This window comes from Lycium barbarum, chromosome 6 (genome assembly GCF_019175385.1).
Source record: "Lycium barbarum isolate Lr01 chromosome 6, ASM1917538v2, whole genome shotgun sequence".
Lineage (NCBI taxonomy): Eukaryota > Viridiplantae > Streptophyta > Magnoliopsida > Solanales > Solanaceae > Lycium > Lycium barbarum.
In genome coordinates this window covers 133,016,036-133,042,180 of record NC_083342.1, presented here as the reverse complement: position 1 = coordinate 133,042,180, position 26,145 = coordinate 133,016,036, and the positions used below count along the sequence as shown (strand labels likewise).

Here is a 26,145-nt window from a genome sequence, read left to right as displayed (position 1 = left end):
CCGACAAACCAATGATTTGGAAAAATTGGTATAACTGAAAAAGTCGAACCAAAATCAAGTTAAACTAACATTACATATATATAATTTTTTTAAAAAGTTATACTTAAAAGTATTTTTTATGATGTAATACCTAAGTATTTCTTCCATTTCCCATATCTCACTTGTGAGATCACACTGGTATGCTGTTGTTGTTCATTGTTTATGTTTCTTCACATATTATTTAAGCTTTGAAATTACAACTTTAGATGGTTCAATAAATCTAATAAAATTATAGTTAGTAGTAACTCAAATAAAGTCAAAAAACAAACTAAAGGTAAGGCTGCGTACAATAGACCCTTGTGGTCCCGCCCTTCCCCGGACCCCGCGCATAGCGGGAGCTTAGTACACCGGGCTGCCCTTCTTGTTTTGTGAGTTTTCATTATCTTTGTTATTGGTGATATTATTTTTAATATTTAGCATAACACTCACCTTATTTTAAAAAGCTTTATATAATTTTTGTTTTATGAGTTTTCATTATCTTTGTGATTGGTGATATTATTTTTAATATTTATCATAACACTCACCTTATTTTAAAAAGCTTTATATAATTGTTCCATTATCTGGGATAGAAGAAACATTTGAAAACAATAGTCACATGTTTTGTGTTAGGTCGGACAAGACTTCAAACTAGGGGTGTGAAAGATGGCCAAAAGTAGGGGTGGCAAACGGGCGGGTCGAGTCGGATATGGGTCGGGTTGAAAATGGGTTGATAAAAAACGGATTAATTACCCAACCCGCCCATATTTAACACGGTTAAAAATGGGTTACCCGACGGATAATATGGATATCTATATTATCCAAAGCTACTTCAAAGATGTTGGCTTCATGTAGCCAATATGAAGAAGATTAATTTACCATTTTGTCCACAAATCCAGTACATAGTTGCTCAACATTTTTGGGAAAAATAGAACTACGAACCTTTCCAATGACACGACCTCAAAGAAAATCTTTTTTGGAAACTATCCACCCAACCCCAACCCCCACCACCCACTCCCCAACCAAATCCCAGCCCCACCCAACGACCACCCTCGAACGCACTTCATCTTCACCTACCCACCCCAACTCCACTCCATCCCACATCACCGCTCCACCCAACCCTCACCCAGCCCCCTCCCAAAGCGTCTATTTAATATATGACTACTTTGCACTTTGAAGACGACCCCAAAAAGTGATTATGTTTTTAAATTAGCCATTTTTTAAAAGTGACAAAAAAATGGCTATTTTTGTAAATTGACCATTTTTTAAAAGTGACATAAAAATAGTTATTTTTGCAAAAATATATTTCTTGCAAAATGACCGAAAATGCAAATTTGCAAAAATAGCAATTTTTTTGTCATTTTTTTAAAATGGCCACTTTACAAAAGTAGCCATTTTTGTGTCACTTTAAAAAATGGCTACTTTACAAAAGTGACCACTATCTTAGAAATGACACATTGCAAAAATGGTTATTTTAATACTTTCACAAAGAGGCTATTTTTAAAAAAAAATGGCTACTTTTGCAAAGTAGTAAGTTTTTAAAGTAACTACTTTCACAAAATGACTATTCATGAAAATTACTACTTTCAAAAAGTGACTATTTTTAAAAATTATCTACTTTCACAAAGTGGCTATTTTCTTAAGTAACTACTTTTGCAAAATGACTATTTTCTTAAGTGACTACTTTGCAAAATGACTATTTTTGAAAAGTAGCTATTTTTCGCAAGTAATATTCTGAAAAAGCGGTTACTTTTGTAATGTGATTACTTTTGTAAAGTTGCTATTTTTGAAAGTCACTACTTTCACAAAATGTGTAGTTTTGCAAAGTTGAGAGATAGGGGGTAGGGGCGGGCGTTATTCGGTTCGGTATTTTTAAAGTTCGGGTTCGGTAATTCGGTAATTGAAAGTAGATATCAAATACCGAACTTTCGAACTTCGGTTCGGTAATTCGGTAATCGGTAAATCAAACTTCGGTTCGGTACGGTATTCGGTAATACCATATTAAGTCGAGTTCACTGTATTACATCAATGGTTAGATAACAAGCACAGATTTGGGGTTTCTTAATTTTTTTAGCTGTAAATTTGGATACCCAAATTTGTGATATCTGGAAGTGCGCAGTTGGTGATCTTCAATGTGATGATCCATTTGACAGATAATTTTTCCCTAGCAATGATGTCTACCTAAGAATGGCAGAATTTATAGTAATTGGGTTGGTAGGCTCTCTGTCATTTGCCTAATATTAGTCTTTGTAACTGTGCATGCTTTATAAAGTCTCTGAAGTAATTTATTGATCTTTTCGTTTAAGTTAAGATCCTTCAATCTAAAATATAAAGCCAGCCACTCTATATTGACAATGAGACCATAATGCTGCTATAGTCGTCTACTCTGCTCTCTGTATTTCACTCATAGTTTTCCACTTTCAGTTGCCTTGGCCTGTTGGAACTACAGTTTTTGATAAATCATCTGCAATAATTATAAGATGTAAAAGATCAGAATAACAAGTTTTCGTTTTTCTCAACAATCAGTGCTCAAAATGCAATTAACATGATCTACGCTAACGGTTAATAATATAAGGAGAGCATGAGAACTTTCACTATAAAAGAAATGTTTAAGCTAAGGACATGGGCTGATGGGCAGATCGCAGATGGGCTGGACTATTAATTTAATAGCCCTCTATTTAATAAATATTTCGGTATTCGGGAAATACCGAATTACCGAACTTATAATTACCGAATACCGAAACCGAATACCGAACTTTTTTAATTTTATTACCGAAATATCGAAACCCTCGGTTCGGTTCGATAATTCGGTTTTCGGTGTTTCATGCCCAGCCCTAATAGGGGGTGGTGGTAGGGAGGTGAGAGGTAGGGGTTGGGGTAAGTGGTGATAGGGGTAGGGGAGGGAGGTAGTGGGGGTAAGAGGGGGTGGTTAAGTGGTGGGGTAGGGCGAGGGTAGTGAGGGTGTAGGGGTGTAGGGGTGGTGGGGGTGGGGGGTAAGGAGGGGTGGTTAAGGAACTTGTTTTCCTAGAGAAAATATTTTTTAAAATATTTTGACCAACCAAATATGAAAAAGTTAGAAAACATTTCCTCCATACCAAACACACACTATATGTTGTGGGTTTTATCTATTTTACCCATTAATTTATCCATATTTTAAGTGGATAATATGGGTTGACTCATATTGGACCCATATTAAATGTGTTGGGTATCCAACCTATTTAAAATGGATTGGATCGGGCGGATAACCATATTTTTTACCCATTTTGCCACCTCTAGCCAAAAGTTAATGACCCGCTCAATGTTTTGGGGTTGGACTCAAGATAATTTGGTTAATGGATTGATTTTAGTTCAACCCAACATAACTCATTTTAAAGTGATCTTCAATATAGTCTAATTCTAGCAAATTTTTAAGATTTACTTTAATTTGAATTTAACTCTTTTTTATGTATTCATTTTTCTTATATCATGTATCGTGGTAGTATAAGTTTGGGTTATGTTTGATATGTAGGAAATATTTTCCGTGAAATAATGTTTTCCGCAAAAATATTTGACCCAACCAATATATTTTGAAAACCTCACTTGGAAAGTACTTTTCGGGTATAAGACCAAGAAGCATTGCTAATTCTAATATTCTACTCCAATTACTATTAATGAATATTCTGCTTTAACAAGGGGAAAAAAAATGCATTTTTAACATCTTATTAATCATAGTAAAGTCACCGTCCCTCCGCCCGACTTGTCGGTTGTCATCAACTGTTTTGCAGATGAACCAAAAAATTAGTATTGCGATTGTTATCATTAATTACAATCTATTTCTTCTTTACCTATTTTTTGGAATATGTCAATGTTTTAAAAGGCGGAGGCGTAAGGCGAGGCGTTTTACATACGCCTCGACGAGGCGTAAGACTCGAGCCACGGGGCGTAAGTCTCATGGGTATTTAATTTTTAATATTTCTTAAAATAATATAATTACAATAAATATTTTTAAATAGATAAAATTACATAAAAAATAAATAAAAGAAAACTGTAAATAAATGAAATATATATATATATGCGAGCGCTGGATCCTCACAAAAAAATGATTAAAGCAATCCATTATACACCGCAATCCATTATACACCGCTTATAACTTGTAATTATATATAACATAATTTTACAAGTATAAACAATACAATGAAATAAAAGCTATTATGAAATGCAAATCAATTTTAATATTTTAACTTTCAAACAGGAAAAAAAACACAGTTTCTTAAAACACTATTACTATTATACTATTTATTTTATCTCCCTATTCAATATTACAATTAAAACATAACTTCTTCATGAACAAAAAATAAAATTATATGATAATTCTGATACATAGGAATTATGACCAATGACAAGTGAAAATGTACAATTTCGCTGTGTGTTTTTTTTTAAAAAAAATAAGTGATAATCACCTTCACGACGTTCTCAAATAATAAATATTCAATACTACGATTTGTTATATGAGTTACACCCAATCTTCTATTTCTATAGATGAAAAACTATTAAGTATCATTAATTTGTTAAACAATTATGAGGGTGAATAATTTTAATTAAGAAATTTAAAATATAATTTGTGTAAGAACTGTTAGGCGAGTCCTGGGCGTTGGGCGTTAAGCGAGTCCTGGACGTTGGGCATTAGGCATGTTTAGGACGTACGATTGGGTGCTTAGAGCGTAAGCCTCATAGGAGCTAAGCCCCGCACGTTAGCCCGGCGTTTTGCCACTGCCCTGCCCCGAGACGAGCCCCGGGGCGAGTCTGACACTGCCTTTTAAAACAATGGAATATGTATAAGTTATATAGCAAACCAGCTCTTCTGTATGATTTCTAATTTAAGCTTTTTAGATCTTTATTCTATTAGTAGATCCAAGTCCAAGAGAAGCTGACAAGTTGCTGCATTTATAATTAAACATAACGGAAGGCAAATACTATGTGAAAAAAAAAAACTCAGAAAAATGTAGAAAGTATGTATGGTCGGTTACTAGTAAACGCCTCCTTGAAAAAAGAGAAAAGGCATTATCAGCGAAACCTCCACATTAGTAATTGATTTAGGCCTCCCATGAATCAAATAAGCACTGAGTATAAACTCACCTTATTTGGGATTATGAAAGCCATTTACACTAACATCAAAATAAAAACAAGACAAAACAAAAAGAGGATAGAAGGAAACCAAAAAATGGATAAATATAAACCCTAGCTGGCTGCAGGCAACGAGAGCTTCCAATAAGTAAAAGGGATGTGTGCGGCGATGACTTTATATAGTGATCAAATTCATGAAATACCCCTAGCTACCGAACCGGAACCCTATCATTATACCATTTTGACCCCTTAATTTGTTCAAATTCACTTGTTGCCCCTATTTATACAACTATTTCCCTATTGATACGGGTTGGGCTAAGTTTGGGCGGATCAAAATAAGTTGAAATGGAATGGGCTAAAAGCAAGTCCATAACTCAATCCTTCTAGTTCTTATTAAGTTTTGATTTCTTTGTGTTTTTTTTTTTAATAATGTTTTAGTACCTAATGATTTTTTCTCATGACTATATATGACATATCATATAAGGATTTTTTTTTTTAAAGAATATCATGACAAATTTTCTCATGAGTCGATTTCGACTATTAGCCCAATTTTAGATGGGCAGAATTGAGCGAGTCAAAATAGCTGAGCCGATAAATGAACGGGTTAATGACCTACTTAAACTTGAACTGGTTGGAGGGGTCCTGATTTTATGGGCTAGTTTAGTCACTCCTACTCTCTTTCCTCCAAATAAATTTCATTTCTGCCAAACTCAATTTGAAGTTGAAATTTTATTTTGACATACATTTTGAATTTTAAAAATTATATTTTTTCTCATAAACATTAAAATCCCATAATTTATGAAAAATAGCAAAACTTCCCCAAATATGGGTTGAGCATGTGTGACCGTTTGGAGAAGGGGATGGTTTTTGGGTTTAGAGAGCGAAGCAATTGTGGAAGAATTATGTTTTTAATAAATATGGATTGGTAAAGTAGGAGCAAAGTAGGCTTGAGTAATTACTTTTGCAATAAATGTAGGTCTCTTTTTTGTGAAATTTAAATTTTGGGTCAAAATTTAAATTTTAGAAAGTTTGAAATATCAAATTTAAAGTTGAAATTCTACCTTTAAGGTGAACTTGAAATTTGAAATCCAAATTTTATATTAGAAGTTAAGGTTTCATTCAAAATGAGATAAATAAAAACAAATTGAAAATCAAAACTTAAAATCGTAATTTGAAACCGTATGTCCAAACGGTACCTTAGTATCACTTGATAGTTGATTGATTAATGTTACTTCGTCCATGAAAGCAGTTCATTGACAAAAATATAAAGTAAATTGTAGCAACAGATTTACTTAAAAGAAAGCTTATATCATAACGGATACCACAACTTATCTCTTGGATAGATAGAATAATAAAGGATATACATACTATTCATGTGATATAAAAGTTATTGCATCACGTACCCATCATACGTGGAAATATCTTGATTAGTTTTATTATTAAGTATCGTTCTAAGGCAAATGAAAACAGATCTTGTTAAGTGGGTGCTACTATATTTTATTGATTTCCTCACAATTCATTTATTTTTTCTTGGAGGATGTAATCACTATGTGGTTGCCGTTTTAATACAAAATATTCAGATATTAATTAGTTTTCCTGAAGAAGATGTTTAAAATATCGGAAAAGGGCCTAAAATACCCTCGAACCATTAAAATTGGTGCAAAAATACCCTCAATCCACCTTTGAGCCCCCAAATACCCCTGTCATCCACCTATGGGGTCTAATATACCCTGATTTCTAACAGCCCCATCTCATTTATGACGTGACATCATTTAATTGGTTACCCCATATAATTAATAATCTAATTAATTTTAAACTATGTTGACCGGATTCCAACCCACGTCCCCGACAAACCCGACCAGCCCCAAATTATATCACCCATTTTATCGATTTAGATTAGAACCCTGATAAAGCGGCAAAAAGGAAGTCGCGTGGAAATACAATGATTATGGGAGCAAACATCGTTGAGAAAACTACTCCAGAGAATAAGAAACAGAAGAAGCCTTCAGGACAGAGGAAGGAACAAAATCAAAACAAGAAAAAATTCAAAGGCAACTGCTATAATTGTGGGAAAGCTGGACATAAGGCTCCAGATTGTCCGATCCCTAAGAAAAATAAGAAAAAAGATCAGGCAAAAATGGTGGGAAAAGATGATGACATTGATGATCTATGTGTCATGCTCACGGAATGCAATTTAGTTGGAAACCCAAAAGAGTGGTGGATTGACTCTGGCGCCACTCGAAATGTTTGTGCTGTCAAAGAAGCATTTGCTACATATACTCCAGCAGGACCCGAAGAATAGCTTTCAATGGGAAATACTGCAACAACCAAGGTTGAAGGCTATGGGAAGATATTCTTGAAGATGACTTCCAGCAAGGTGCTGACGCTTAACAACGTTCTTCATGTTCCTACAATTAGGAAGAACTTAGTCTCAACTTCCCTACTAGTCAAGAATGGATTCAAATGTGTTTTTTTATCTGATAAAGTTGTTGTAAGCAAAAATGATATCTACGTTGGAAAGGGCTATCTCGCGGAGGGCCTTTTCAAACTCAATGTAATGGTTGTTGACAATATTAATAAAATTCCAGCTTCTTCTTATTTATTGGAGTCAAATGATTTATGGCATATTCGTTTAGGATATGTCAACTACAAAACCTTGCGGAAATTGATCAACTTAGAAGTATTGCCTAAATTCGAGTGTAATAAATTAAAATGTCAAATATGTGTTGAATCTAAGTTTGTTAAACATCCTTATAAGTCTATTGAGAGGAATTCCAATCCTTTAGACTTACTTCATACAAATATTTGTGATATGAAGTCTATACCATCTCGCGCTGGGAAAAAATATTTCATAACTTATATTGACGATTGCACTTGATATTGCTATGTTTATTTGCTTAATAGTAAGGATGAAGCAATTGAAGCATTTAAGCAATACAAAACTGAAGTTGAAAATCAATTGAATAAAAAGATCATAATGATAAGAAGTGATAGGGGTGGAGAGTATGAATCTACTTTTGCAGTGATATGTTTAGAATATGGAATCGGCCAACAAACTACTGCCCCTTACACACCACAATCCAATGGAATTGCGGAAAGAAAAAACCGAACATTAAAGGAAATAATGAATACAGGTTGATAACAATCACTACAAGAAAGTATAGAAATTGCAACAGCTCTTTGGGCAACAAAAATAATATAGTTGTCAAAAGTCAATATTTGGCAACAACTTAGTTTAATTGTTGGCATATATGATGAATCTTTTAAAAATTAACCTTTTTTTGTTGCCAAAAATTTAATTTTGTTGCCATATAGTATTGACTATTGTTGCAAAAAGTACTTTTGGCAACTAAAAAAAAGTTGTTGCACATTGTTGCAATAACAGCCGTTGGGAAAAGTTTATGCAACAACAAAAAAAATGTTGTTGTCAAAAGTATTTTTTACAACAATAACCTATTTATGGCAACAACAAAAAATTGTTGCCAAATGTCTTCTTTCTTGTAGTGAATAATTGGCAAGTTGGGCATGTCAGATAATTATACGCAAAATCAAGGTGGAGCATCGGCAAGCTATATAGGATATAATTAAATCAATTACAACGTAATTAATTTATTTCCTTTTACTGTTGATTGTATATTTATTTTCCTACCTTATAAGTTATATATATACTAATTTTTAGTATGTTTAGTCAAGATTCTCTGCATATGATGTATTTATTTTATTACCTTCTTAGTTATATCCTTTTAGATTATGCTAATACCCTTTTAGATTATGCTAATTTTGGTATGTCTATATATTGACTCCAAACTGGAGAAAAAATTAATAGACTTTAAGTTGTAGAAAAATGAACACCTTCACCAACCACGACAATAAGTTGAACAAGAAGAAAGTTGTGTTTGTAATGGGAGCAACAGGAACTGGAAAAACTCGTCTCTCTGTTCATCTTGCAACCCATTTTAAAGGAGAAATCATCAACTCCGACAAAATGCAAGTGTACAAGGGACTTGACATTGTTACCAACAAGATCACAGACTATGAAAAACAAGGTGTACCACATCATTTGCTAGGTAAATTTTATTCGCGCTTTGTACTTATACCAAACGGCTACCCAAACAATTTAATATTAGTAACTATAGATTTGAGTGGAAAATGCATATTATTTTATAAAATTTTATGTTTTAATAATGATGATGTCTAATCAATTTAATTATTGCGACTACAAATTTGAGTGGAAATGCATATTATTTTTTTAGACACGGTATAAGTACCCGTAATTATTTCTACCAAAGTATGAATATATGAGAAGAAATTATTTAGTGTATTCTTCACCGCTAAAACTTTGAACCTGAAACTTTATGGTTCTCGATCCACTTCATTAATCACTAAGTCAAAGCCTTGAGTGCTATCCAAAGCATATTATTTGACCATGTTTATAAATATACGTGTATGAAAAAAACATGTTAAACCTATCAATTGTAAACATTGACAGTTTACTTTTTCCACATTTGCAAGGTGAAATTGAGCCAGATGTTGAGTTCACGGCTGAGGATTTCTGTTCTCAAGCCATTTTCTATATAGAAAGCATTTCAAAGTCTGGATGCGTTCCAATCATCGTAGGAGGGTCAAATTCATACATTGAAAAACTCGTTGAAGACCCTGAGTTCATGTTTAAATCTAAGTACGATTGTTGCTTCATTTGGGTTGATGTTGCCTTACCTGTCTTGTTCTCTTTTGTTCGCGTAAGGGTTGATCAAATGGTCAATGCAGGTCAGTTTAATTTTTCTTCGTCATATCTATATGGTTTATTGTGGATTTGTATTAATAGATGTGTGACGTTTGATTTGTCATTTCGCATATACACACTCATAATTATAATTACACCATCAGTCTATCATAACTCTTGAATTAGAGAGAATTAATAACTTTTTTCTTTTAATTTCACCAGCTGATATTTTTTTTTAGGGCAAATGTGCAAATATACCCCTCAACTTTGCGATTTAGAATAGATATACCCTTCGTTACGAAAGTGGTGTATATATACCCCTGCCGTTACAAAATGGTGCAATTATACCCCTGTCATTACAAAATGGTGCATATATACCCTTTTCGCTAACGAGAGTTTTTAAAAAAATCATTTAGGTTATTTTTTAATTAAAAAAATGTCATGTGACTTTAAAAAAAGTCTACCTATTTTTTTTTAGTATACATATTTTTCTAAAGTTATGGTAAAAAAAATTTTCTTGTGTGTCGGGTATGGTTCTTTTAAAAAAATATCTCCGTAACTTTTAAAAAATAAGTCTACCCATTTTTTTAAACGAACCAGACCCGAAACATCAAGGAAAAAAATTACTACGTGGCTTTAGAAAAGCATGTCTACTAAAAAAAATGGGTAGACTTTTTTTTAAAGTGACGTGACATTTTTTTAAATTAAAAAATAACCTACATGATTTAAAAAAAAAAAAAAAAAAAAAACGGTCAGCGAAAAGAATATATTTGCACCATTTTGCAACGGCAGGGGTATATATACACTACTTTTGTAATCAGGGGTATCTCTGCTCTAAATCGCAAAGTTGAGGGGTATATTTGCACCTTTGTCCTTTTTTAATTTCAAAAAAGGTAATGCGCTATAATTATTCTATTGAATATAGTGTATCAATCTACCAAGGCTCACGCAGATGAAAAAATAATTATTTTTGTATTTTCTGTTGTGATTTACCTAATAATTTTTTTGTTGTCAAAGCTATATTCAAATGATTCTTGAATTTATGTTGTATACAGGGCTAGTGAATGAGGTACGGGGAATATTTGTTCCAGATGCAGATTACACTAAAGGAATCCGAAGATCCATTGGTGTCCCTGAAATGGACAAGTATTTAAGAGAAGAAAACAAATTAGACAACGATGAAGAATCTAAGAAGACACTTCTTGAATCTGCAATTGAGGAAATTAAGCTTAATACTTGCGAATTAATCTGTCGCCAACTTGCGAAAATTCGACAATTTAGGAATGAAAAAATGTGGCCGTTGCATCATATTGATGCAACTAGTGTTTTCAGAAAAGTTGAAAAAGAAAGTGTTGATAATGCATGGAAGGAAATTGTGTGGAAACCCTGCTTGGAAATTGTGGAAGAATTTCTCAAAGATGATGATCAGAAGATCAATGTTGAGGCTGCAAAACTAATGGAGTAGTATTATACTAGACCATATAGTTCGTTCCTTTTGAGCAGCTGAAGTGTTAGTATTAAGTATTTCCATTTCTTTTACTTTTCGAGATTAAGGTAACGGAGGACTATAGTGAGGGTCCATCTTTGTACCTTGATTGGTGAACTCCCATGGGCCCGTTTGGCCATTATTCAACTATTTGAAATTATGTTTAATTTGAATTATAAAATTTTGTTTGGACATGCAATTTGAATTTTTTATGTGTATTTTTTTTCTTATAATCGTGAAAAACAACAATTTGTGAAAACTATCAAAAAATTTCCAACTCATATACAATTTACCAAATGATCAAATCATAGTTCATTAACAAGGTATCGGAATATCCTAAGGCGCCGTATTACTAAATCACATATCTCCATGTTCCTCTAATTATAAATAAATGTTTTGCAATTATATGTTATTACAAACTTTTAAATACACATAATTTGACAAAGATTTATTGATCCAAAAAGCAACAATAGTACTATTTTTTAATAGAATCCTTGGACAATTTTTTCAAGTCTAGTATGAATTTTATTTTTCAAATTTTTAAAATGATGGGTCTTTTTTAAAAAAACATACAAACTTATGGGTTAAGTTTTACATTTAAAAAAATTAAAATCGTTTATTTGGAATCCCAAATCCTACTTTTTGGAGATTTGGGATTAAGACCATGATACGAAATTGAAGTTGAAATTTGCTCCAACCAAACAAATAAAAAAAAAAAGAATTAGAATCATTGTATTTTTCTTAAATTATCATCTTAATTCCTTTGAATTTACATGCTTCTCAAACTCCAAACGTGAACTTACTAAGTTTGGTTGAGTTGCATTTTTTATCTGTCAGGTTAATTACTTTATTTTGATTTGTTTTAACCCAACATCTTATGGGGTATTTTGAATCCAATCCATTCGATCAAGTCGATAAACAAATCGTCAACTTGTTTAAACTTGAACGGATCGATCAGACGACCATTGAAAAAGAGAATTGATTTTGTTACCTCAACAAACAATAACGTCAAACTTAATACTATAACATAACTATTGGGATCAACCGCGCAAAGTTGATCAACATAAACTCTTGCCATAACATGAAATCGAAAATAATAAAACGGAAACACTAATTAGCTGAAACTAGGAACCACACTTTGAAACAAACAACAAATTAAACCAACATTCACAACTCACTACTCACTCGCAAAAGTGAAAAGGGTGTGATCAGTAGAATGATTAAGCGGCGCAATTAGGAGAATCAAGTTTGCATTTGGAGGGAAGTTCCATAGCAAGAGTGGGATTAATCTTGTAAATAGACAGCATTGGACTGTTTTTGAAAGTGCAAAGGCAAGGCAAATCTGCTTTGCTTAAAGCAGCGCAACAATTAGCAGATGGTGGCAATGGTTTAGGCCCAGATACTGCTGGTTTGCAAGTCATTAAGTCACTAATGCTTAAGCCGCACATGTCCTCTGCAGTGGCCATTTCGACTCCGATGGCTGCCACCATCAGTAGTGCTGCAAAAAGGACAAGGTTTTGCCTTGCTTCCATATTGATGTTTCTCAAGTTTGGAACTTTTTTACTTTAGTTTTTTGGGTGGTGTGTTTTTTGTGAAAGTGGTTAAGGGCTTATATAGAGGATTATGAAGACCTTGTATTTAGGCTGTCCTTGCTAGTTGATGATTAATTATTATTTTTTGGTTAATGACATTTCACATGCAGTTCCAATTGGAATCATGGTATGTCCTAGTAAAATATAATGATTTTAGGACTTACAATATAGGAACAAAATTTCGTCCCTGGCCTAAACCACCGTTACATTCTCTGATTAAGATAAAAAGAAAGTACTATAAAAGATTAGTATAATAGTGAAGCTAGGGACTTTAAAGGATTCATCCAAACTCTTTCTTCAAAAAATTACATTATATATATATAAATAGACGTTGAATCCCTCAACTTTTACATTTTATTTCTTTAATTACGCTAGTAAAAATTCTGATTACATTGTATCAGTCATCACTAACACGAACACTAAAAAAAATTGAAATTAATTACGAACCTCGTCGCTTAATTTTCATACGTAGCTAACAGAATTTTAAATTGTGATAATTCATTACTAGATCGAATTAACGACGAGTTTTGCAGTTTAGGTACAAAACTTATCCCTTTAATCCCTTCTCTTTTTTTTTTTTTTTTTTTTTTAGTAGTGATCGAAGGTAGACATCACGACTAGCGGATCAAGGCTAATAAGTGATTAAGGAATAACTTTGAAAGAATATTGACACCTACTAACAACAAGCATCGAGGTGCTGATTAGTGGCAAACATATCTCGTCGCTCGTGAGGGGAAGTCGGCAAAATTGGCTTCACATATCACGGACTACGTTTCCCTAATACTATTTGCAATTATGAATCTTTTTTAAGGAGAGTAGGAACAAAATTTGTATTGCTTTTGGCCTGTCTAATCAATAATTATTTAGGGGTCACGAGAGTGATAATTTCGATTATTTAATATATATGACAACTTTGACCTTCCCCTTATAGCATTGAAGTACAGTGAAAACCAGTTACTGATGCCCATGGTGTTGTGTTGTTCACACTTCACAGGTTCTTTTATTTGGTACAGTAATAAAATAGTATAGGGATAGAACTTGATATAAATAGTAAGAAATGCCAGGATGCACTGGCCGTTACTTCTATTTTTTTTTTTTTTTTTTTTTTTGTGAATAAGTTCAGATTCTAGTGAAAAAAATTGTTTTTAAATAGGCTAAAATATTCTGAAGTTCAACAAAACGGAAAGGAGTTAAGTGAGCCGATAAAAGAAGTAAAAGATAAAACATAGATCAATGCGATTTATCAAGGAATAATATGCAAGCTAAGGAACCCAAAATATACTAGGACCGTTTTGACATGAGAATTATTCACTTTTTCCCCCATTTTTTTCACTTTTTATTTAAAAAACAACTTTTGGACATGAAGTTATTTGGAAAACACTTAAAACCCTAGTTTCACTTTTTTCACTTTCAGTACATTCAAACAGCCAAATATTATTTCTCAAAGCTATGACCAAACACAACTCCCATCTTCAACTTTAACTTCAAAAATTCCAAATAAAGTGAAAAGTATTTGATTTTTATGGCCGGTAAACACCTACTTAGTTTATCCCTTTCTTTGCCTAGCAAGATACGTCTAGTTCTCCCTCCGCTTGCCTATGTCATTAGAAAATTGGAACAGTCTATGCTCCCACGTCTTTTGTTAAAGTTATGCCAATACTATCTAACTCTTGTATCAAAACGTCAATTTCCCATCTATAAAACCTAAGATTGTGACTGGGCTTGGAGTAGAGGAAAAAAAGAAATTCAGCTCAACAGGCTAATGAGCAGGCCTAGTCAAGTGGTTGGTGTATCAGTTTTATACGGAATAGAATCATTTACAAACTAGGCACATTTCTTGGAGTTTTTAGAAAATAACAGGTCTTGTGACATTTTTAGCATGTTTAAAAAAAAAGTTGGGAAAACAAAACCAAATACTCCTAAAATATAAAATATTTACCCGCCCTATGTCCCTTCTAAAGTAATTTTGCTTCTACCCCAGCCGGTCGGAAATATTTATCTGACATACCCCCTTGCCCAAATCCCTTCCTCCGTGATATTATCAAAGTATATTTATCTATTATGATGGTATCATGGATGACTAAGAGAAGGACTGAAACAGTCCTTTATGATATCATCTCATTATATTTATATACCACGATGGTACCATGGTCCTGAGGAGTGTCTCATTGAAGGACTGAAGCAGTCATCCGTGATACCATCACAGTAGTATATAAGACGATGGTATCATAGAGGGTTTTTTTGAGAAAAGTGTGTCTTTTTGAATAAATGAACATGATCATCCATAATACCATCTCAGTATATTTATATACCATGATGATATCGTGAAGGACTAAGAGAAGGACTGGAGCAGTCTTCCATGATACCATTTCAGTATATTTATATACCATGTTGGTATCGTAATTTTGGGGGAATCTCGGGTAAATAGTTTTGATTTTTCCTGGAGGTACAACAATAATGAAAGTATGAGAGGGTAATTATTTTGATTTGAGAGGGCACGTGCGATCTTTCCCCAAAAAGTTCCTACATTAATTAACAACGGTCCAAAGATGAAAGAGAAAAGCCTCAAGTGATAGAATATGGGAAGATTTGCACTAATAACCATTTTGTTGCCTTATATTTAGAAGTTAGCCACTTTTTTATAAATTAGAAAAGTTCAAAAGTTCTGAAGTGTTATAAATATCCAACTAGTGGATATCCATTAATTTGGAAATATCCCAAAATATCCCAAATATCCCAAAATATCCCAAAATATCTCCTTTGTATGTTGCTCTTATAAATAGGATGCACAGATGCAATGTTGAAAGAGCAGAAGTAAGATAATCTGATATCTCTCTACATATTCTCTCTACATATTTCTTCTGTGTATTAACTTCATAGTTTTATTTTATATCACGTTATCAGCACGAGCCTCAGCCATCTTGAGGAAAAACTTTGAAAGTCTCGAAGGTGCAATTCTTGGAATTACACCGAGTACAAGTCGTTGCCTCCTGGAGATAAAGTAAAGGATTTGCAGTACTTATTTAGTCTAAACAGTTCAGGTAACATGTTCCAAGTATTTTTCTATCTTTGTTTTGATGGTTGATTGTTGTTGACTTTAACAACTATGAAAATTTTAAACTGATTTTTGGGAGAATCTCACCATCAACGTAGTAAGAAACATGGCCTTTCTTTTTTTAAATATTACTATGGAATATAGCACTTCAGCCTCTTTTTGCCAAAATATCTTGAAACCAAAGTTGCTGAAGGCCTTATGCCAATATTCTACTGGAAGGTTAGTTCGCAAATATGAATTGATTAAATGAGTTTATATCCGTGAACACCAGAAGTGGTAATATTTTTACGGGCTTATTGTGTTTATGATTGAAGATGTGTTAGAGAAAAATTCTCCACATTATATGTATGCCTCGATTTGCTCCTGAAGTAGCAATATCATAAAAGAAGCTATAAGCTATCACGATTTGATATGCTTAAGGCGCGTTCAGATAATTATGTTTTATTCCTGAAGAATTAAAACTTTTGATAAATGTTATAAATATAGATCCATTCCCTGAAGTGAATGTGATAATATGTAGTAAAGCCTATAAATATAAACATGCATTTGATTATGAAAATATCATGATCCATCTCCAGAAGAGGTAGAATAATTGAGAAGAAATATTCTGAATATTATATGTTTTATTCTCGAAGTGGTAAAACTTGAAACTTTATTCCCGAAGTGGTAAACTTGAAACTTTACTCCCGAAGCAGTAAAACTGTGAAACTTTACTCCCGAAGCAGAAAGAATTACCAAAATATCTGAGAAATACTCTGAAGCAATGTTTTCTTGTGTTTGAGCAAAATAACGAGCTATTGATGAGCATCGTATTTCAAGCACATTTAAATAATCAGGTTTCATTCCCCGAAGTGAATGAACAAATACCACAACTTATCTCCTGGAGGGATAAAATACAAGGAATGTAGATGTTATATTCTGGTGGTATGAAATTCAGACATTGCTACATGTACCTATCGTACGTCGAAACATATTTCTAAGGCAAAAGGAAGTAGAGTATAATGCTTTCTCCTATAACCACATTAATACATTATGGTTAGTTGTTATTGATTTCCTTGAAGGAAATAACAATTAATATATTTCTTTATGAAGGATTTGATTATTATGTGTTTGAGCTTAGATACAAAATACTCAGTTAATCATGAATCTCCCTGAAGGAGATGTTTGAAATATTGAAGTTTAGAATTCAATGTTTATTTCGTGACACCAGTAGTGTCGAAATTTTCTTTAATGGTACCAGAAGTATTTAAGAAATATTTGGTAATAGAAATTAATGATCAAAGGCTCCAGAAGAGCTAATTATTTATTTACAAGTATCATGACACTAGCAGTGTCCAAATAATATATGATTATGGTGAACAAATTGATGTCTCTCGAAGAGCTTATATATGATAGTACCATTCATCTCAAATCATAATTATTTCGATCGAAAAATAAATTATAGTAAACCTGAAGTTTACTAGCGAGAAAAATGGTCATCATATTGAGACTACAGATGATTGGAAGATTGAATATCTCCAACTTATTACGGGTAGGGTCACGTGTGTAAAGCGTTACCCGAGCATGATGAGATCGCATGTCACAATAAACCAGAAGTTTTGACATAAAATTTCATGCAATAGTAAACCAGAAGTTTATTAAAAGAAATAGTACTCGTCATAGTAACTTGAAGTTTACGGGTACAGATAATTTTATCAGTTGACAAGACCATTTTGATCGTCCTGATTTAAATCTGATGTGCTAATTGAGTATTAAAAAACATATTGAAGAACTAGAAGATTCTTCAAGAATTTGTTTGTGTTGCTTGTTCTCATGATAAGTTGATTACACCAGCTAATGTTGGGACTGAATCCCCAAAATTCTGAAAAATATAAAAGGTGAATGTGGGCCCCTTCACCTGCAATGTGATGTCTTAAATAGATGCATCTATTTAAGACAGTCACATGTATGTTTATTGTCAACTGGCAGTTTGACATTTACAAAGTTGCTTGCTCAAAATAATTGAGTTGGAAGCACAATTTTCAGAATATGTAATCAAGACAATCATCTTGATAATGCCGGTTTATATCTAAGTTGGTTTGGCATTGGATGCCTCTATAATACAGCTAAACCATTGCTTATGAGAACAAAGTTTCAGATGTTGGTCTGAGATATGATATATTGCATACAACAACACTTGTATGCTTCAGATCAATAAATTTTGATAAATTCTCCTCTCATATTTGGTTCAGGGTCAGGAACTAGATATTTCCATCTTTTAGCATTTGATGTGCGGTACATGATTAATGGATATACCATGATGCACATAGATGGATTTTTCCAAAGAAAATGGGGACATATGTCACTAAAATAAGGGGGAGAGAATAAGCAGCTAAGAAATATGTTGTGAATTATCATCAGTATGATCCTCAGATAATTCAAGTCAAATATTGGAAGCATTTGTTGACCCAACTATTTCATATTTCATCTGCAAAATGATCTTAATGTCCCTGAAGGACAAAGTCTACAGCGTGCATGGAGCATGGTAGAACAATCGGTTCCAAATATAATAATCCTTGAAAAAGGGAGGAGCAAATGATCATAATAAGGAGGCAATGTGATCTTGAAGAGCTACGACATAACACTTCATAAACCTTATAGGAGGTTCAGGTACCTGAAAATAATGAAGTGATGAGATCTCAGTAAGTTATGTCGAATTGCGAACCGATACAACATGATATCTTGTCGACAATATACAATATAGCGCGCAATATTGTATAAGGTTGTGAGGATTTGATTTCTACGTCTCTTAAAGCATGTTGACGTAGAATAATTACCAAGTAAAATGATCCATCTTGGTAAACGTAATGTTTTTTGGGCCAGCAGTCCAAACAACAGAAGATGTCACATTATTTATACTGATGGATGCTGTCACGGCCTATGTGGCTTACTTGATGAAATTTATATGAAAATTCCTGAAGGATGTAAAATGCCTGAAGCATTTGGTTTAAAGTCTCGGGAAATGTATTCAATCAGATTACAAAGATCATTATATGGTTTAAAACAATCAGGGTGTATGTGGTATAATCGCCTAAGTGAGTACTTGATAAATGAAGGATATATAAATGATGCCATTTGTCCATGTGTTTTTATTAAGAAAACAAAATCAGGGTACATTATACTTGTTGTTTATGTTGATGACATAAACCTCATTGGAACTCCAGAAGAGCTCCAAAAGGCGATTGAATATTTGAAGAAAGAATTTGAGATGAAAGATCTCGGAAAGACAAAACTCTGTCTTGGTCTGCAAATTGAACATTTCGCAAAAGGGATCTTTATACATCAATCTACCTATACTGAGAAAGTTTTAAATCGGTTTTACATGGACAATGCGCATCCTTTAAGTACTCCTATGGTTGTTCGCTCACTTGAAGTGAGCAAAGATCCGTTCCGACCTCAGGAAGAAAACGAAGAGCTACTTGGTCCTGAAGTACCATATCTTAGTGCAATAGGTGCACTTATGTTTCTTGCTAATGCTACAAGACCTGACATAGCATTTTCTGATAATTTGCTAGCAAGATATAGCTCTTCTCCTACACGGAGGCATTGGAACGGGATTAAGCATATATTGCGATATCTGAAGGGAACTAGCGATATGGGTCTGTTTTATACTAACAAAGGTAGTACAGATCTTGTTGGTTATGCAGATGCAGGTTATTTATCTGATCCACATAAAGCTCGATCTCAAACGGGCTATCTGTTTACATGCGGAGGTACTGCTATATCATGGCGATCGACCAAGCAGTCCATTGTTGCTACTTCTTCAAATCATGCTGAGATAATCGCTATTCATGAAGCAAGTAGAGAATGTGTGTGGTTGAGATCAGTGATACATTTCATCAGAGAAAGATGTGGCTTGAAGTGTGATACAAAAATACCCACAGTATTATATGAAGATAATGCTGCATGCATAGCTCAATTAAAAGGAGGTTTCATAAAAGGAGATAGAACAAAGCACATTTCACCAAAGTTATTTTTCACACATGATCTCCAGAAGAATGGTGATATTGATGTGCAACAAATCCGTTCAAGTGACAATCCTGCAGATTTGTTCACTAAATCTTTGCCAACTTCAACTCTTGAGAAGATGATATTCAAGATTGGAATGCGAAGACTCCGACATCTGAATCTTGGTCTTCGTCAGGGGGAGTGAAATACGCGTTGTACTCTTTTTTCCTTAACCAAGTTTTGTCCCATTGGGTTTTCTTGGTAAGGTTTTTAATGAGACAGCTCTCAAAGCGTAGTTCTAGATATGTGCACTCTTTTTCCTTCATTAGGACTTTTTCCCACAGGTTTTTTTTTATAAGGTTTTAACGAGGTACATCATCTATTAATGGGCATCCAAGGGGGAGTGTTATAAATATCCAACTAGTGGATATCCATTAATTTGGAAATATCCCAAAATATCCCAAAATATCCCAAATATCCCAAAATATCGCAAAATATCTCCTTTGTATGTTGCTCTTATAAATAGGATGCACAGATGCAATGTTGAAAGAGCAGAAGTAAGATAATCTGATATCTCTCTACATATTTCTTCTGTGTATTAACTTCATAGTTTTATTTTATATCATGAAGTTCATATTCAGAAGCAATAATTATTCATACCAAGGGTCTAATATTGAAAAAATGGCCTACTTTTAAATAGAAGGTTACAAAAGTGGCCATTTGTAATATCACATAGAACACGGAGAGAAATTATTATCAAAATAGGTTCACGAAAGTTTGACTCTGATACCATGTGAAAGAATAGGCTTAATACCTAGATGGACCCTTAAACTTGACATGTTTTGTAAGATAGGCATATAAACTTATAAGGTGACCAGATAAACACTTAAACTTACTCAAAGTGTATTTTTCAAGTTTTCAGTTGTTTTGAAAACAAAAACTATATTTTGCAAACACTCACAATTTTCATGGCCAAACAAGCCCTAAATATATCACAAAATATTTTTTTTAAAATGCAAAAATAAGGTAAACGCATATACATGAGACTATAAATGTGCACTTAAACCAATAAATACTCACTAATCGCAATTTTGCAGCTTTCAATTAACTCAGTTTTTTTTACACTTGAATAATTAAAAAACAATAACTTTAACCAATAAAAATCCTTAAAAAAAGAAATTTCTTCTCGGCTTTACAGTTTTCTTAATTTGAAATTTCTTTTACACTTGAAATACTGAACTTAGAAATTTCTTAATTTGAAATTTCTTTTTTTAAGGATTTTTATTGGTTAAAGTTATTGTTTTTTAATTATTCAAGTGCAAAAAAAAAAAACCGAGTTAATTGAAAGCTGCAAAATTGCGATTAGCGAGTATTTATTGGTTTAAGTGCACATTTATAGTCTCATGTATATGCGTTTGCCTTATTTTTGCATTTTAAAAAAAAATATTTTGTGATATATTTAGGGCTTGTTTGGCCATGAAAATTGTGAGTGTTTGAAAAATATAGTTTTTGTTTTCAAAACAACTGAAAAACTTGAAAAATACACTTTGAGTAAGTTTAAGTGTCTATCTGGTCATCTTATAAGTTTATATGCCTATCTTACAAAACATGTAAAGTTTAAGGGTCCATCTAGGTATTAAGCCCAAGGGTCTAATATTGAAAAAATGGCCAACTTTTAAATAGAAGGTTACAAAAGTGGCCATTTGTAATATCACATAGAACACGGAGAGAAATTATTATCAAAACAGGTTCACGAAAGTTTGACTCTGATACCATGTGAAAGAATATGAGCATCTAACCTAAAAATTTAAGGCGGTGAGGTGAAGTACCATGGCACATATGTTATAAACCTTTTGAAAACTTAGACAACTACTCCCCTGTCCCAATTTATGTAACACTATTTGACTTGACATGAAGTTTAAGAAAGAAAGAAAAGACTTTTGAAATTTGTGATCTAAAATTTTACTTTACATATTTATGTGTCTATAAATCATTTAATTATGGGTAAAGTGAATTTTAAAGTTAAATTATAGAAATGTGACATTATTTTTTGGACATATCAAAAAGAAAAGTATGCCACATAAATTGAGAAGGGACTAATATATAAGGGACAAGCCCATGATCGATGAACATCTCAAATCTATCTAAATAAAAATTTAAATTTGGAAGTAAGCGTTAGTAACTCCCTCCGTCTTAATTTTTTTCGTGATATTAAAAATAATTGTCTCAAATTATTTGTCATTTTAAAAGTTCAAAACATAATTAATTAGTTTTTCTCCATTACCCTTAGTAGAATTTTTCATTAATAAAAATGACGCATAAATAGAGTAAACATTTAATATGGAGAGATTATAACTTAAACAAGAGTTTCTTAAGGAGCGTGTAAAACAAAAAAGTGATAAATAATTTGAGACGGAGGAGTACGTTGGCCAGAATAATCTTGCAACTAGCCCTGATCGGACCAGAAAGGTGGAAATAAGAAGGCAAACTTACTCAAATGATTACCTTATTGTAGCTTCTACCATTTGTAGCTATCCTTTTAAATATTACTATTTGTAGCTACATTTTGACAAAATAGTGTATGTTTTCGCGTGTATTTATTGCCAACAAATGCATGAAAACACGGTAAAAAAAAAAAAAACAGGATCCTTGATTTTAACCTTTAACGGTGGAACTATTAAATTAGATAATAATATATATATATATTTTTTTTTATGTATTTTAGTGATTTTTTTTTTTGCTTTGATGTATTTCAATGATTCTTTTTTTTTTTTTTGCTATAATGTATTTCCGTGATTTTTTTCTTTTGATGTATTTTACTGATTTTTTTTTTGATGTATTTCAGTGGCTTTTTTTGATGTATTTCTTTGATGTATTTCAAATACATTGTGTACATTCCAACTACATATGAAAGCCAAATATATTCAAATTTTCGTGTATTTGAATGGATTTCAAATACATTCAGATACAAAGACAAAAAATTCAAATACATGACAAATACATTAAAAAATAGTGTGTTTGGCTATTAACAAAATACACTAAAAAAAATACAAAGACAACATTAAAAAACAGTGTATTTGTGAGATGTAGATTTTGAATGTATTTGTATTTGGCTTTTAACAAATACACACGGTCAGATTTGAGACACTACCCCCACCAAAAACCCTACTCTCTCCACCACCACCAAAAACCCTAACCTGAGACACCACCACCACAAAAAAATCCTAATCTTTCCACCACCAACAAAACCCTAATCTCTCCACCTCCATGTCATCTTCTGCGCCGCCATCTCAAAATCAGTGCCATCGCCGCCACCACCAACAATACACACGGCCAGATCTGTGCCATCTCCTCATCGGGTAGAGTGAAAATAGAGAGAGAGAGAGGTGAGCATAGAGGGAGAGGGAGAAGAGAGAGAGGGGCGGCGCGGCCATGGTGGTGGTGATTGAGAGAAGGGGAGAGATTTTTTAGGGTTTTGAAAAATGAAAAATCTGAAATGGGTAGTGATTGAGAAAAAAAAAAAGATATATGTGTTTGAGTATGTATTTTTGATATAGTTATCATTTGTAATTTAAAAAAGTTAATTAGCTACTAAATATAATTAAATAAAAAGATAGTTAACATTAATAATTAGATCTTAAAAGAAGCTACAATGAGTAAAAATTCTAAATAAGAAAGGGGGAAAAAATTTCAACCTTTGAATTGGGTTTCTGCCTACCTTTGGGCTATGACAACGTAGATTGGGTCTTCACCTCACAAATGGGACGCTTTAGGCCTTGTAAGTTTTATAAAAGAAGAAAATTTTAAGTACGAAAAGAGATTAAAGCGGCGGTCATTATTAAGAAATCTCCGTATACTTATTTATGAATGTTTATTAAGGATAGATTTGTCTTCTACCATCGTTATTAGAATTAGTAAAGCCTACCCTCCTTAACTCAACTTTTCTAACTTTTACTTGATGAGGTACTCAATGTTCGGTATTTGTATTGAGGCTCAATTAAATTTGGGCTCGTGTCAAAAAGTCCCACACATTAAAGAGTAAAGTGTTTCCTAACAAAGACGATTTTATATTCAAAAGTCGAACCCGAGACTTTTCTAACTTTTAACTTATATTCCTTTTCAGTTATCTTATTTTTTTATATAAAACTTAGTGGTACTACTCTAGATTCATGAACCGAAAAGAAAGTTATTTAACCTAAGCAAGTCCCTTAATGGAATTGGTACATCATTACTTCGATACTTTTACTCTTGATTTCATCATTTTAATGGGGTTTACAATTCTAAAAGGCATTCAATCGTTCAAAGTTTCAAACCATAAATAAACGTAAGGTTAAAGCTTCATTTATTTCCCAATTATAATATTCGCCAAAGACCTTAATGGATTAATGTACTTTAATTTAGGTGATGTAAGCCTTTAAGTAAGGTGTCATTTTTCTTTAATTGACTATACATGATTCTTCCACACCTGTCACATTAGTAAGTAACCACCATATATATTAGCATGACATGTCACTAATTAAACGTTTTAAATTTGAAAGACGAACTTCTTTTCTAGATTCATATCCTACGTACGTATGAGGACAAAAAACAGATCTAGTTTAATGAAGTAAACTCTCCAATCAATTTGTAAAATCGATTATAAAATTTATCAAACAAATATGTAAATTGAAGAAAATAACAATTCAATCCATTCAGTGTGAGGTCAAATAATCCTAGGCTGTCCAACTCTTCTGTTGATGTTTCATTTTAGCCGAGTTTTAGTTATTCGTGTCGTTCTTAAATGTTTTTTTAACCAAATAATTTTGATCTAACATATATATTAACTAGTGTAGTAGCTCGCGCTTCGCGCGGTACAACCACAACATTAATATATAAGGGATATAATTGATATCATTATAAATTTACTCGAGATAGAATAGATTAAATTTTTTATGTATATGCATACAATAATTAATATTATATCAAATAAAAGTTATGATATATTTTATAGAAGTAGACTTAGAAATTTAACATTTTGGTGTAATTTATTTCTGACAATTACTTTTATATTTTTCTCTATTTTTCATTCTAAACTAATAACAACAATAAAAGAAGATTGAAAGGAAAATAGAAAATCAAAACCGAATAAATATAACCCAAATTCACTGAATTAAATCATAAGAATCTCTTCTATATTTATTACTATCCTTTTCCTTTTTTTTTTTCCTATCTGTTTTTCATTTTTCCTTCTTAATTCCCCACATGCTCGTTTTTCAGAAAAATGTCAAATTCTTTTATGTGCAAATGCTACCGTTATAAATTTACTCGAGATAGAATAGAATAAATTTCTTACACATATGCATACAATAGAATAGCTTATTTCAGCAAAATAAACTATCAAATTAAAAGGCCTAAGCGTAAATAAAATGCTTTTAGTTGTTCAAAGAGTGACGAAGTTTTTCGAAAAAAGAATAATTACTACAAATTAAGGGGTAGAAATAAGCAGATTTTACCACCTTTCATTTCTACAACTCCACATTTTGTCTTCCTTCTCCATTATTTTCTTTGTTGACTCCTATCTTTGCATATTTAGAAAATAATTAAGAAAAGCAAAGATAGGGAATCGGATATCTTAAAGATAAAATTCTTCTTCAGCTTTTGTACATAAATTACTGCAAAAGAATACAACAGATTAGTAATTTCTTTTGTAACTTTTTTGTGATTACAACATTACATCAATAACCTCAAGAACTACCTTGTCTCTTCCGTCTTTCAACATTTTTTTACTCCTGCAGTTGATTCTCCGCAAGACAACGAAGCTCCTTGAGGTCTTCATCCTAAAAACGAACAAAAAAAAAGAAAAAAAAAATTGGTACATGAGATTAATTTCGATAAAGGGTAGAAGAAATCAAAGAATATTTAATTAAATTGTAATTCATAGACTTTTGCTGGAGTAATGAAACGAAAAAAAAAACAACAATGTAAAATCCGCAAAAGCACAAAAATTTAACTGACAGATCAATAATAAAACAAATCAAACTAATATTTAAAACAAAACAACAATGTAAATAAATCTAGCAGAGAAAATAAATACTTAATAGTACTCCCTCAAATCTTTGGAAGAACAAAAGAACATGGTACTACTCCATCATGCAATAATTTAATAGGATGAACAAACTGGAAGTGGAAGATTGCTGCAATCTTC

General features: G+C 32.5%; 2 protein-coding genes and 1 non-coding gene across 3 annotated transcripts; 1 reads left to right on the top strand and 2 right to left on the bottom strand.

The window, feature by feature from the left end:
- Positions 1–5,003: 5,003 nt before the first annotated feature.
- On the bottom strand, positions 5,004–5,142 carry LOC132601036 (small nucleolar RNA snoR83). Its single transcript, XR_009567483.1, has one exon. It is a non-coding gene; the product is annotated as a small nucleolar RNA snoR83 (small nucleolar RNA).
- A 3,821-nt stretch (positions 5,143–8,963) lies between these two features.
- On the top strand, positions 8,964–11,514 carry LOC132600253 (adenylate isopentenyltransferase 3, chloroplastic-like). The gene is made up of 3 exons (XM_060313328.1): positions 8,964–9,185; positions 9,631–9,885; positions 10,897–11,514. Exons 1-3 carry the CDS (start codon positions 9,020–9,022, stop codon positions 11,304–11,306), a joined length of 831 nt encoding a protein of 276 aa, XP_060169311.1. The 5' UTR covers positions 8,964–9,019; the 3' UTR covers positions 11,307–11,514.
- Positions 11,515–12,330: 816 nt separating this feature from the next.
- Positions 12,331–12,928, bottom strand: LOC132600252 (putative lipid-transfer protein DIR1). Its single transcript, XM_060313327.1, has one exon. The coding sequence runs from the start codon at positions 12,857–12,859 to the stop codon at positions 12,548–12,550; it is 312 nt and encodes a 103-aa protein (XP_060169310.1). The 5' UTR covers positions 12,860–12,928; the 3' UTR covers positions 12,331–12,547.
- Positions 12,929–26,145: the final 13,217 nt, after the last annotated feature.

Bases quoted from the DNA above. Each gene is read 5' to 3' on its own strand.
- LOC132600253 (XM_060313328.1), top strand. From the start codon at position 9,020: ATGGGAGCAACAGGAACTGGAAAAACTCGTCTCTCTGTTCATCTTGCA. The intron at 9,186-9,630 runs GTAAATTTTATT...CACATTTGCAAG, and splicing joins TGTACCACATCATTTGCTAG to GTGAAATTGAGCCAGATGTT. The intron at 9,886-10,896 runs GTCAGTTTAATT...TGTTGTATACAG, and splicing joins TGATCAAATGGTCAATGCAG to GGCTAGTGAATGAGGTACGG.
- LOC132600252 (XM_060313327.1), bottom strand. From the start codon at position 12,859: ATGGAAGCAAGGCAAAACCTTGTCCTTTTTGCAGCACTACTGATGGTG.